The following is a 12,012-nucleotide window of genomic DNA, read 5'->3' as shown; positions in this document are numbered from 1 at the left end:
ATCCCCTGATATAAGGAAACTGTGTTATTATCAGAGTGACAACAAAATGTAAGAGGGTAAACCGTCTCCAAATATGATGTTTTCAATCTAAAGTGAAGGATTTTTCAAATCGGACGAGCCGTTCGTGCTGTACGTTCTTTATGCGCCAAATGTTAAATGAAAATGCAATGTTACCATTTACCGGGAAGTGGATAAATTCTGTAAGGGTATAATGAATAGGGGCATGTTTGAAATAGCGGCTGGCCATCGTCGCGTTAGCGTAAAAGACAGTAACTTCATTCACTTATGTTGTGGGTCCCGGTAAATGTCAACGTTGCATTTTCATTTAACACTGGACGTATAAAGAGTGTATAGCCCAAACGGCTCTTCCAATTTAAAAAAATCCTTCACTTTAGATTAAAAACATACTGTATTTGGAGACTATTTTCCCTCTTACATTTTGTTGTAACTCTGTTAACAACAGTGTTCCACTATGCCATTAAACTTTTGAGACACCCTGTACTTTATTCATTATCTACACATAGTAGGTCCTTTATGTTTCTTGTAAGTGTAAACGTAACTGTGTTTGTGGTTATTGTTTTCAAATGGCTGAATGGTTGAATACTGAACTGTAGCTGATGATTTTAGTCTTTTTTAATCTCCGAAGGAATGCCAAGGAATTCTGACAGCGAGTAAATTATGTGCAGTTGCACTGACAGCCAAACCTCGAAAAAAGTACAAGAATACCGAAGGAAGTATGTGAATGTCAGTCAAATCAAGAAGAATACGCGATCTAGAATACCGTTCGATGAAGAGACATCTGCAAGTATTCTGCGTTCAAATTCGCCAGTATTTCATTTTGCTATTAACTGTTTGTTTTGTGGTGAGCCTGATAAGTGATGACTGGGTTATGACTGTAAAAAGTTGAATTGAGTATGCCAGAGATTTGTTTGCGAAAGACGCAGTGTACCTCACTATTTGCAGAGTAAATTTTAGAATAGCATAGATGATTCTAGGAAAGACGAGGAAGCGGATGTCATCAGGTGAATACGAACCGAAGAAAAAGGCAGGCCCAAGCAGACTGAAAGAGATAATGCTTTCTTGCGAGTAGTTGAGTATTTGGGGATGAACGATGGTAACAAGGAAGGAATTACTATAACTGAAATAAATGGTAAAGTAGAGTTGTTACTTTCAAAGAGACATCTGCTAGATTCCTTCAAGACTTTTATGAGGAGAACATCAGAAAAAGTACTGTGGAGGAGCAGAGTTGAAATTAGTGCAAACTACAGCAATGTTAATAAAAGTGTGCAATAAAGTTCATGGAAACATCAAAATAGTACTACCCTTCCACTGACTAGTAAAATTTTGAAAGTGCTGTCATTTTTCCTGAGGTGTTAAGAGTACTTCTAAAAGAGATCGCTACAGTGGCACACACTGAAACAAAAATAGCTTCCTTGGGTCAATGTATAATCCAGTTAGCTCGACCAAAAGTGATGCACGCTCCGCTACATGTTGGTTTGGGCCTGCAGATGCACCACGTTTTTTGTTTCCGCTTTCTATTGGACACCCTGTACCGTCACTGGTATTGCGTTTCATATTCTGAGATGTAGTATCTTTTATGATGTTCTCCTCATAAAAGTCTTGAAGGATCCTAGCAGATGACTCTTTGAAACTAACAACTCTACCTCACCATTTATTTCAGTTATAGTAATTCCCTCCGCAAGTAATTCTAATAGTCTAGCTTTCATGTATCTGACAGAGTACGTTTGCTCTTCTAAATAGCACAGCTCCTGTTCTATAACATTTAATAAATCACATATGGTAACCTGCTATCATTGTGCATCCCCAAATACTCAACTACCCGCAAGAAAGCATCTCTTTCAGTCTTCATGGACTTGCCGTTTTCTTCGGTTTGTATTCACCTGATGACATCCGCTTCCTCGTCTTTCCTGGAATCATCTTTCCTGTTCTAAAATTTACTCTGCAAATAGTGTGATACAGTACGTCTTTTGCAAACAAATCTCTGGCATATTCAATACAACTTTTTACAATCATGACCCAATCATCATTGCGTTCTATTGTTTCTTGAAAAGTAGTAGCTTTTAGTGGAAATAGATAGTGATTCTTCCACTTACCGTCATATTTATCAGGCTCACCACAAAACAAAGAGTTAAAAGCAAAATGAAATACTGGCGAATTTGAACGCAGAATACTTGCAGATGTCTCTTCATCGAACGGTATTCTAGATCGCGTATTCTTCTTGATTTGACTGACATTCACATACTTCCTTCGGTATTCTTGTACTTTTTTCGAGGTTTGGCTGTCAGTGCAACTGCACATAATTCACTCGCTTTCTGAATTTCTTGGCATTCCTTCGGAGATTAAAAAAGACTAAAATCATCAGCTACAGTTCAGTGTTCAACCATTCAGCCATTTGAAAACAATAACCACAAACACAGTTACGTTTACACTTACAAGAAACATAAAGGACCTACTATGTGTAGATAATGAATAAAGTACAGGGTGTCTCAAAAGTCCAATGGCATAGTGGAACACTGTTGTTATCAGAGTACCAACAAAATGTAAGAGGGGAAAATAGTCTCCAAATACAGTATGTTTTCAATCTAAAGTGAAGGATTTTTTTTTAAATCGGACGAGCCGTTTGGGCTATACACTCTTTATACGTCCAGTGTTAAATGAAAATGCAACGTTGACATTTACCGGGACCCACAACATAAGTGAATGAACTTACTGTCTTTTATGTTAACGTGTCGATGGCCAGCCGCTATTTCAAACATGCCCCTATTCATCATACTCTTACAAAATTTATCGACCTCCCGGTAAATAACAACGTTGCATTTTCATTTAACATTGGGAGCATAAAGAGTGTACAGCACGAACGGCTCGTCCGATTTGAAAAATCCTTCACTTTAGATTGAAAACATCATATTTGGAGACGGTTTACCCTCTTACATTTTATTGTAACTCTGATAATAACACAGTTACCTTATAGCAGGGGACTTTTGAGAAACCCTGTATATTAGAGATATGTTCAATGCCTCATTCGAAAGGACACATAATGGTGAACAACTTTTATCAGGGATGTTGAGCCTGTAATTTTGTTACAAAGTCACATAATTACTCCGTTTGTTATTATGTCTGTCGTAAATGACCACCAATGGCGGCCATATTGGATTTAACGACCTTTCAGATTGAATATTCTTGAGGACTTTATCAGGTTTGCTTAGAATGTGCTCAGCATCATTTAGGTGCATGTTTCATTTCTATGCAATTTGCTCAAGGTAAAGTGTCTTTCTTACGTACGTTGACGGCTATATTATTAACGTTAAGTCGGCTAATTCTATTGTTATTATTATTATTATTATTATTATTATTATGTAGTAGTAGTAGTAGTAGTAGTAGTAGTAGTAGTAGTAGTAGTATTAATAATAATAAGTTAATAATAATAATAATAATAATAAGAAGAAGAAGAAGAAGAATATGGACGATAAGTAATTGCGAAGGGAATTTTGATGAAATATTCCGATAGTGCACTACAAGCTTCTAACAGATTGTAAACAATTATTTTTTTTTGTGTGTGTGATTTTCATTATGTTCTGAAACTTGATTCTTAATTGAGGTAATACAGAAGCCAAATAATTTTAAATAGAACTAAGCTAATTACTTTTGAAAAGTTACTCGGAATCACTTACTCTTTCATTCTCAAATATATAATTTAAGAAGTTTTAATTATACATTTTCTTGCGTTAGAACATTTGATTCTCTATATACTTGTATTTTTTTCTCAACTTTTTTCCTTTCTGTTTCTTTTTCTTGCTTTTAACTAAAAGATTATTTAAGTTTCTGATGTGAAGTCAGTTCTTCACTCAGTACAATTTTTTTAACATCTACTGTATATCTGTGTCTATTATATGACTACATTTTTCTCAGGACTATATTGATAGTTCATATCGTGTGTTGTTTTACCAGTTGAATTACGAAATCGTGAGTTAATATTTGCTTTGTTAAGAAAGTTGCTTCCTTGTATTAAGCATAATATTTAGAGGACTGTATTATGTTCTTTAGAGTCCTTAAAATATGTACATAACACAGAAACGAATAGGTAATGAAATATTTTATGTTGAAGTTTACCTTGTTCGATATAGTCTTGAATTGGGGTTTCATTATAACTATTCTCTTCATCTAGAATCTGCCATCTTTTAATAATGAAACTGAAAAAGAATTGTTGTTTTTCAAGATAGTTGTAAAAGGATGTTACTTGTAGTCTCTCAAAAGCAAGCTGAAATTATGGGTGGCACAATATACATAGCAGTGGCTCAAGTCTTTTGATTTCCTCTTAGAGTCCCTAATATACTCCACCCATTACTTTCAATTCATCGTAATCTTGAGCTCTGTAATGTCATGTACCATTACCTTTCACTCATCTGCCGCGCCTATCGAAGACATTCTCAGCGATCTGCGGAAATAATGCGAGAGGAACTCGAGAACTTAGATATGTTTCCAACAATTAATTGTTACGTGTTTTTGCACTCCTCTAAAGAAACATTGTTCTAATTGTACTGATGATTGCTGTGCTATCGATCATATAGCCTGAATGAGTCTTCCGTGCAGAAGTTTTCGGTGCATTACTGGAGCATGATCATGATACTATTAGTAGCATGTTCTTTACCAACAACAATTTGCCCCTACTATGATGGCCAGTGTATTTGCATGCCCTGCATATTCTGTAGTACGAATTTCGTTTGAACTGTGCATTCCTGGTGTTCTAAAATGCGTCTCAGGAACATATACATCTATGCGTGTGTGTGTGTGTGTGTGTGTGTGTGTGTGTGTGTGTATGTATGTATGTATGTGTCATAATTTAAATATAGTATCTGCGGTAATCTACTAATATGCTTGTTTTTCCTCCCATTAGCAGACATCAAGTGCTGGATGTGACTATGAAATTAATCTAAGAAATAAGGATCAAAAATTCTACGAGGGACATGTAATTGACGGTCGAACTCTATTCCCCGCTACAGGATATTTGGTAATAAGTTTTCCTTATAGTAGAATGGAATGTTAAAATTTCTTAATGTAGAATACAGCACAGTTGTACATCTTTCAATCATTTATAATTATAATTATATAACAAGAAGGCTAATAATACTCAATACTCAAAATTCTCAAGAGGTCAAGAAGTTATATACATTTTCATAACATTGTATTAAAATAGTTAAGTATGCACTAATGCTGTTCAAGTCGATTTTGGAAAAAAAATGAAATTTCAGAAAGCTCGTTATCGATTTTCGAAACTAGTTTTCGGTTTTAAAAACTGATTTTCGGTATCGGTTCTCAAAATCAATTTCTTGTCTTTGGTTTTCAAAACAATTTTCGATTTCCAAAGTCGATTTATGGTTTCCGTTTTAGAAAACAAGTTCGATTTGTGGTTTTCTTTCTTCACTGTGCGAACGTTATTTAAGGTGTTTATGAAAGAAAACAATGAAATTTAGTGGGAATAATGTGCAGAAATAGAAATAATACATTCACATGCCTGAACGTATTTAATTTGTGCTACTAAGTGGGCATACAGTACTAATGTTCTACACCACATTATGCATGGTATGCGTGTTCCTTCAGTGAAAGATAGGTAAGAGGCTCACTTCCGTGAGGCCTGGCTTGAGTCTCGACTTACTGTATCTATGTGTACATATGTATTTGTGGTTAAAATCTGATATACACAATAGGAATTTAATTATTTTCAAAGTTGCACAATGAGTTGCTTAGATATTCATCTACTGTACAAAATATGTTACTTAACAGCAGTTTGCTCACTGAATTAACAAAGGAACTCTTTTTATGAGTTTTTTTCACATACCCGATAGCCTATTATACAGTTTTACGGCCCATATAGATATGTGATTTTTCCATATGCGGATATTCTATGACACACAGTAGATAAACTAGTTTTTCCACTCGTAGCATAATTGTGAGTATCATCATCTCTTTTAATATTGTCCAAATGATTCCAAATAATTTTAAGTAGTTCAATTATGTACAAAGAAGGAAGTGTCATTGTATTCAATTATTCAAATAGTAACTTTAATTGGACAGTACACATGAAAATTCGTATGTAAAATATATAGGCTACCGGTGTTGGCGTTTAGCATTTCTCGTTTCGAGCATTGGTAATATAAAGAATGTTTCGAAAACTAGAAGAATGATAATTTTAAAGAAATGAATGAAAAGAGAATACCATTCTTTCTAATTCGAGCCCTTATTTGTGTGAGGATATTTTTATAATAAAGAGATGACCAAAATCGCCAGTGATAGTTCGGTTTTGAAACCGTTTTACTAATTTCAAAATCGAAATTCAATTTCGATTTTTATAAAAGATATTTGATTTCAAAACTGAAAATCGATTTTCAGATGTTTGATTTTTCAATAAAAAAAACCGAAAACCGAAAATATCATGAAATATAAACAGCACTCTCATTCTAAAATAACTAAATATCATCGAAGTTAATATAAACTAAGTACTTACCTATTTTGTATTCGTAAGGAAATAATACACAATATTTTAGATAATGTTACTTTATGGAATGTCCATTATCAAGGATTGTTAAGGCTTAGAACATAGTGAGCACCAGGATCATGACATGCTTGAAGATTCGCTTGAGTATCCACTTCTTAACGCAGTCCCAAATAAAATGTTTGTAGTTACCTGTTAAAAAAATAATAAATTGTAATAGGTAAAATTCTGTTGGTGTTATGTTTCGTAAGTTTATTACTAGGACTTAAAAATTGGTACTGTTTGTTGCTTAAAGGAATACATTAAATAGACTGAATTCTTGGCATGAAATGATAAATGATAAGGAAAAGCTTTTCATTAATCTTTAATTATAAGAATTTACACTTGAGAGATTTCAATAGTATAGAAATATGTTATCATTGGGTTACATTAAACTAGATATCTCAAAGAAACAAATAAGTATTACACATGCTCGATGAATTTCAGAATTCTGTTATAAGATATGACATGAAGTTATATACAAACTAAAATTAATTGAAAATTATGATGCTGTCTACGGAAGACCTCCGCATTTCTGAACTTCTTGTTTCATGATTTTACATAACAAATATAAAAGGTATACACTTACAGGATATAGGTAGCAGAACCTTGATGTTTAATCATCTTTCTACTTTCAATCTGTCGGTCCTTTCGACGTTTTTGGTATGACTAACTACAGTGAGAAGTCCAAAGATAGCTCAGTCACTAGAATGACCAGAATCACCAGATCGACCATTGTATATTTACAGGCAGTTTATATACACACTTTGGTTTTCAATTTCACCTGTGTGTCTTCCTGCTTTCATTTTCTATTTCTATTACTTTCACTGTTGTTTGCTTTTTCTATAAAGTGAGTTGGTTATTTTTCGTTTTAGAAACTAACTGATATTTTTACAATAACTATTACAAATTTATAAAATTTAATATACATAATATAAATATATAACACAGTTAAGTACACTTATACTAAGCTTAAGAACTAAAACAGGGGAAACGCATACATAGGGTAGCATCCACTGAAGCTTTAGGTATTAAAGATTGTTCTACTGAATATGTTTCAAGTCCCTACGATCCTTGATAATGGATACTCGATAAAATAAACCCGAAATATTGGATATTGTTAAAAATAAACTATTACAGTATTTTAATTTCTTTGTATGTGTAAAACTAGGAATTCTGGAAGACCATGACCAGGAAAAACAAATTTGGCAACAAAATATAAGTAAATTTTGAGAAGAATATTTGATGCAATAGTAAAGAATGACATGACAAAGACAAATGACATGACAATGATATGATGGTGATTGTATATAATTTTCCTTATATTTTCCTCAGATTAAGGGCTTCTTGAAATAATATTCTTGTTTAAACATTTAGTAATTTCTCATTTTCATTACATGAAGTATCAAGTAGTGGCTGCCACTTGAGGTCACATGATTATGCAACCTGCTACTTTTAACTTTAAAAGAAATATTTTTCAAGAATTAGTGTTTGAGGGAGAGAAAAGGGTGCTTTTCAAAGTAAGCCAGTATCGATTTTCGTTTATAACTGCATGAGTGCTGCAATTGCATCTTCTAGTAATGAACATATGACAGGAAAATTCTATTTCTTAATATGGAAAAAACAGTTTTATAGCCATATCGTTCCTGTGTTCTCGTATTGTCGACATCCATAATAGTTACGAATTCACCAACTGAACTCAAGTATTCCTTGTAGGCAGGGACGACGAAGCGGGTAGTTTCAAGCATCTTAATAAATTAAAAAAAAAAAAAAAGAGAGAGAGAGAGAGAGAATAACACATACGCGCTTCGTGAAATGAAGAAATACGCATGCAGAAGTAGTATATATGCATGAATTCGAATTGTTTACACGAGAATAGAAGAAATGTTATCTAAAATTAACCGAGAACTTGTTTTTGATTTGTAAAAAGTAAAGTACTGTGTATTGTTTTATTTTATTTGCAAACGGGTCTGAAAAATACACTACTTATTCCGAATATTACATGCAAACGTAATTATTAAATTATATTTCGTGTTCAGAAAATACATTTCATGTATTAAATAGCTACTGTTGAACAAGATCGATGTAGAAGTTTTGTATAGAATTAATTTTAAACTTGTATTGAGCAAAGAGCTCGTGGCTCAGTGGTAGATCTTACACCTCTGGTGCATGGGGTCAATAGCTCGATCCCAGCTCGCGTCAAGTGAGCTTTGTGGTGGACAAACACCGTGAGAGTGGATTTTCTCGAGGGTCATCCGTTTCCTTCCACTTTCTTCATTCCACCATTTTATTCATTTCTAATCAACACCGTCTTCTATAGCCTAGCCGGCATAACCGTGGAACGTAAAACTTAAAGATCTCCTGCAGTAATTGTTCGCCATGTTAGAAAATAAATTGTACTGAATATTATAGTAATAACAGTAAACAAGACGTACAGCACGGGAACAATGTTTAACTCCTTTTTTATAAATAATACTGAATGTTAACTTAAATCAGTAAATAAGAAAATGCAGAAGAATGTATCTACTGTATTTAGCCGTATTTTCAAAATATTGAAGTAACACTCGGGAACAAGGATCATGCCCGAGTCTGCGCACATACCTTTAATATTGTAAGCATTACTTTTGCAGAGCACTATCTTCAACTGGTAAGTATTATAAATTTATTTGTATTTATTTATTTTATTGTAGAAACTTGCATGGGATACATTTGCCAGAGTCCTTGCGAGACCAAGAAGTGAACTGCCAGTGGTCTTTCAGAACGTAAGATTTCTGCGTGCAACTATTCTTCCTTCTGAAGGTAAGACATCTAAAACTGTAATGAGAGTAACTCCGTAATACAGTAGTACTTTGCATAATGAGAAAGCTATCTCCATTAATGTTCCAGTCTGTCGTTCCTTTATAACGTATGTGAGGATAAACTGTAAGTTGGTATATGTATTTAATTTTCATTTCTTTCTCTCTCAGCCCTTCTTTTGAAGTTTCACACCAAGCTTTATATAAATTTGTACCCAGATGGCACCTTCAACTTTTAGTTATTAAGTCATGTATATTGAGCCACGTATATGTACACGTTTAAGTCAGTGAAACTTAACTTCATTCTATACAATGGAGGTAGTATCATAACCCAGCTGATACTACCGAAGGATTTCGGTGCGTGACTTGGTCCAATCTAATCAATACATTCTTGCTCTGGAATAAGATTATTGAAAACTTAAGAGTGTTATTAATATAATATAAAATATATTCAAGCTACATCAAAACCAATCCTGAAATATTATTACGTTTCATAGAGTAAATAAGAGATTGGGAAATGTGCATTAATTTGAACTTCTGTTATGATTCCTTATTTTGATTGTACGGAATAGACTATTCTCTTCCCAGTGATTGTATATAATATTCTACTGCAAACATCAGAACATATTTTTATAAATGTTTTTTACATCTTTTTTATAAGACACTTTGATTTTTCCTTTTCGTATAGGTCCAGTGAAATTTACTGTTACTTTAATGCGTGGTTCTGGACAATTTGAAATTACTGAAAGTGGTTCAACTGTAGTAACAGGAAGAATCTATTCTCCAATAAATGTCGAGAAGGAGATGAGAGATTTACAACCATTGCATTCAATGGAAGAAGCTGAAATTACAATGCATATGGACGATATTTACAAAGAAACTCGCATTCGAGGCTATAAATATAGCGGAAAGTTTAAGGGTGTCTTGGGATCTGATTTGTCAGGTAATTCATTTATCCCATATAAATATTACATACTAATTTCTTTAATGTATAATAACAGATAGATGTGGTGAGCAATGTATTGATTATTTCGTAATTACAAGTTATATTTGATATACCTTAAACCTGTTAATAGTTGCCTTATTAGGAAACCACAATATTATTGCAATGCAGTCGATTCCCAGCACAAGTCAAAAGTGCTTGGATGTCTCTTCTGAGTAAGCTACTTCTAATATCTTTGCTTCTAACTATAATCTATGTTTTGGGTTTGCTTTCAGAAAATATACCTTTAGTCTCTGAACTATGTTTTTATGCTTAATTTGGTCGGAAATGTGTAGACTGTAACCTACTGAATTTGAAAGCCAGTGTAAAATGTATATGAGTAATAAACACATATATAACCCACACTATTGAGCAAATAGCGTACGCAGCTTCGTATATACGTATGAATACGTATATACGTATAAATACGTATGAAGTTTTCCTGACCTATGCTACACACATTCAGAATTTTTATTTATTTTCACTTTTATCTTTTATTACTGAGGAAGTCGTTTCTATAGGAATAATTGTTAATGACTCCTCTCCCCCATCATTAAATACATTAATTGCACATACAAATTTGTTGAGGAGATGCTGTTGAAAACAAACACAGTTAACCTAAAATGCCTTATAGTGATGTCAGATAAAAAAATGAAAACTAAATGAAATTTTAAAGTTTTACGTTCCACGGTTATGCTGGCTAGGCTAAAGAAGACGGTATGATAAGAAATGAATGAAATGGTGAAATGAAAAGTGGGAGGAAACGGGAGAACCCACGCATACGTTGTTTGCCCACCACATTTTCACTTGGCGCGAGCTGAGACCGAACCAAGGACCCCATGCACCAGATGTGGACGCTCTACCACTAATGATGTCACATAAACATAATCATCATCGTGTAAAGATGAAACATAATATATGTACTTACTAGCAACAGTAAGTTATGGCGTATAATAAGAACGTGTTTAAACTTTTGCTAGTGTTAATTTAACTAGTTCTAATTAACATGAAACAAAATATTGAAGCAGTCTATAACATGAGTGGTTCGTGTTCTTGTTCGGGAAGGTCATTCTTATGACATGTTGGGGTTCGATTCCCGCTTGTCTTTTTTTGGGAAGACATTCTTATGACCTTCTGAGTTCGAATCTTGTTCGGTACGCCTTACTAATGGTGGTTTTAGTGGTTAGAATTCGTATGAGGAACTGCGCCAGATTGCAACTTGAGATGAGTCCGAACCAAACTTGCACATGCGCGTACCCACCTTCAGTTACGCGCCTACTTCGCATACACTCAAGTGCTATGATATTAACTACCGAATTCTTACCGTTCTGGTAGTGATCGATGCGAGAAACATGGATTACAACTGAAAACAAGAAATGTACACAAAAATGGTTTTACTCAAACACAAAATATTACACATTTCACATACATACTTACTTTTATACTTTGTTAATATGATTATTATTGACGTCCTTTTGAATTTTGTATTTTAGATATTTCTTTTTATCATTTTAACACAATGAATTTAAGCCCATATATTTGCTAATAAAAGAATAATAAAAAAAATTAACTCAAAAATATATTATATGACGACGAAGCCGGCTTATTGCATGATTAGAGATATGATCATTTTTCACACGTTACTCACTGAGCACTAATTCACACAACATTTTGGTTTTCGAGGT

The 12,012-nt window shown here is 33.6% G+C and overlaps 1 protein-coding gene across 1 annotated transcript in view; it reads left to right on the top strand.

Moving 5' to 3' along the window:
• LOC145679016 (fatty acid synthase-like) overlaps window positions 1-12,012 on the top strand; it is a 126,066-nt gene that overhangs the window by 70,549 nt on the left and 43,505 nt on the right. The window contains exons 14-16 of the mRNA XM_081749617.1: window positions 4,916-5,029; window positions 9,241-9,349; window positions 10,034-10,288. Of these exons, the coding sequence (XP_081605743.1) occupies window positions 4,916-5,029; window positions 9,241-9,349; window positions 10,034-10,288 (478 nt within the window). The remainder of the gene's footprint in view (window positions 1-4,915; window positions 5,030-9,240; window positions 9,350-10,033; window positions 10,289-12,012) is intronic.

Source organism: Thermobia domestica, chromosome 2 (assembly GCF_964235325.1).
Source record: "Thermobia domestica chromosome 2, izTheDome1.hap1.1, whole genome shotgun sequence".
Lineage (NCBI taxonomy): Eukaryota > Metazoa > Arthropoda > Insecta > Zygentoma > Lepismatidae > Thermobia > Thermobia domestica.
This window is presented reverse-complemented; position numbering and strand designations above follow the sequence as displayed.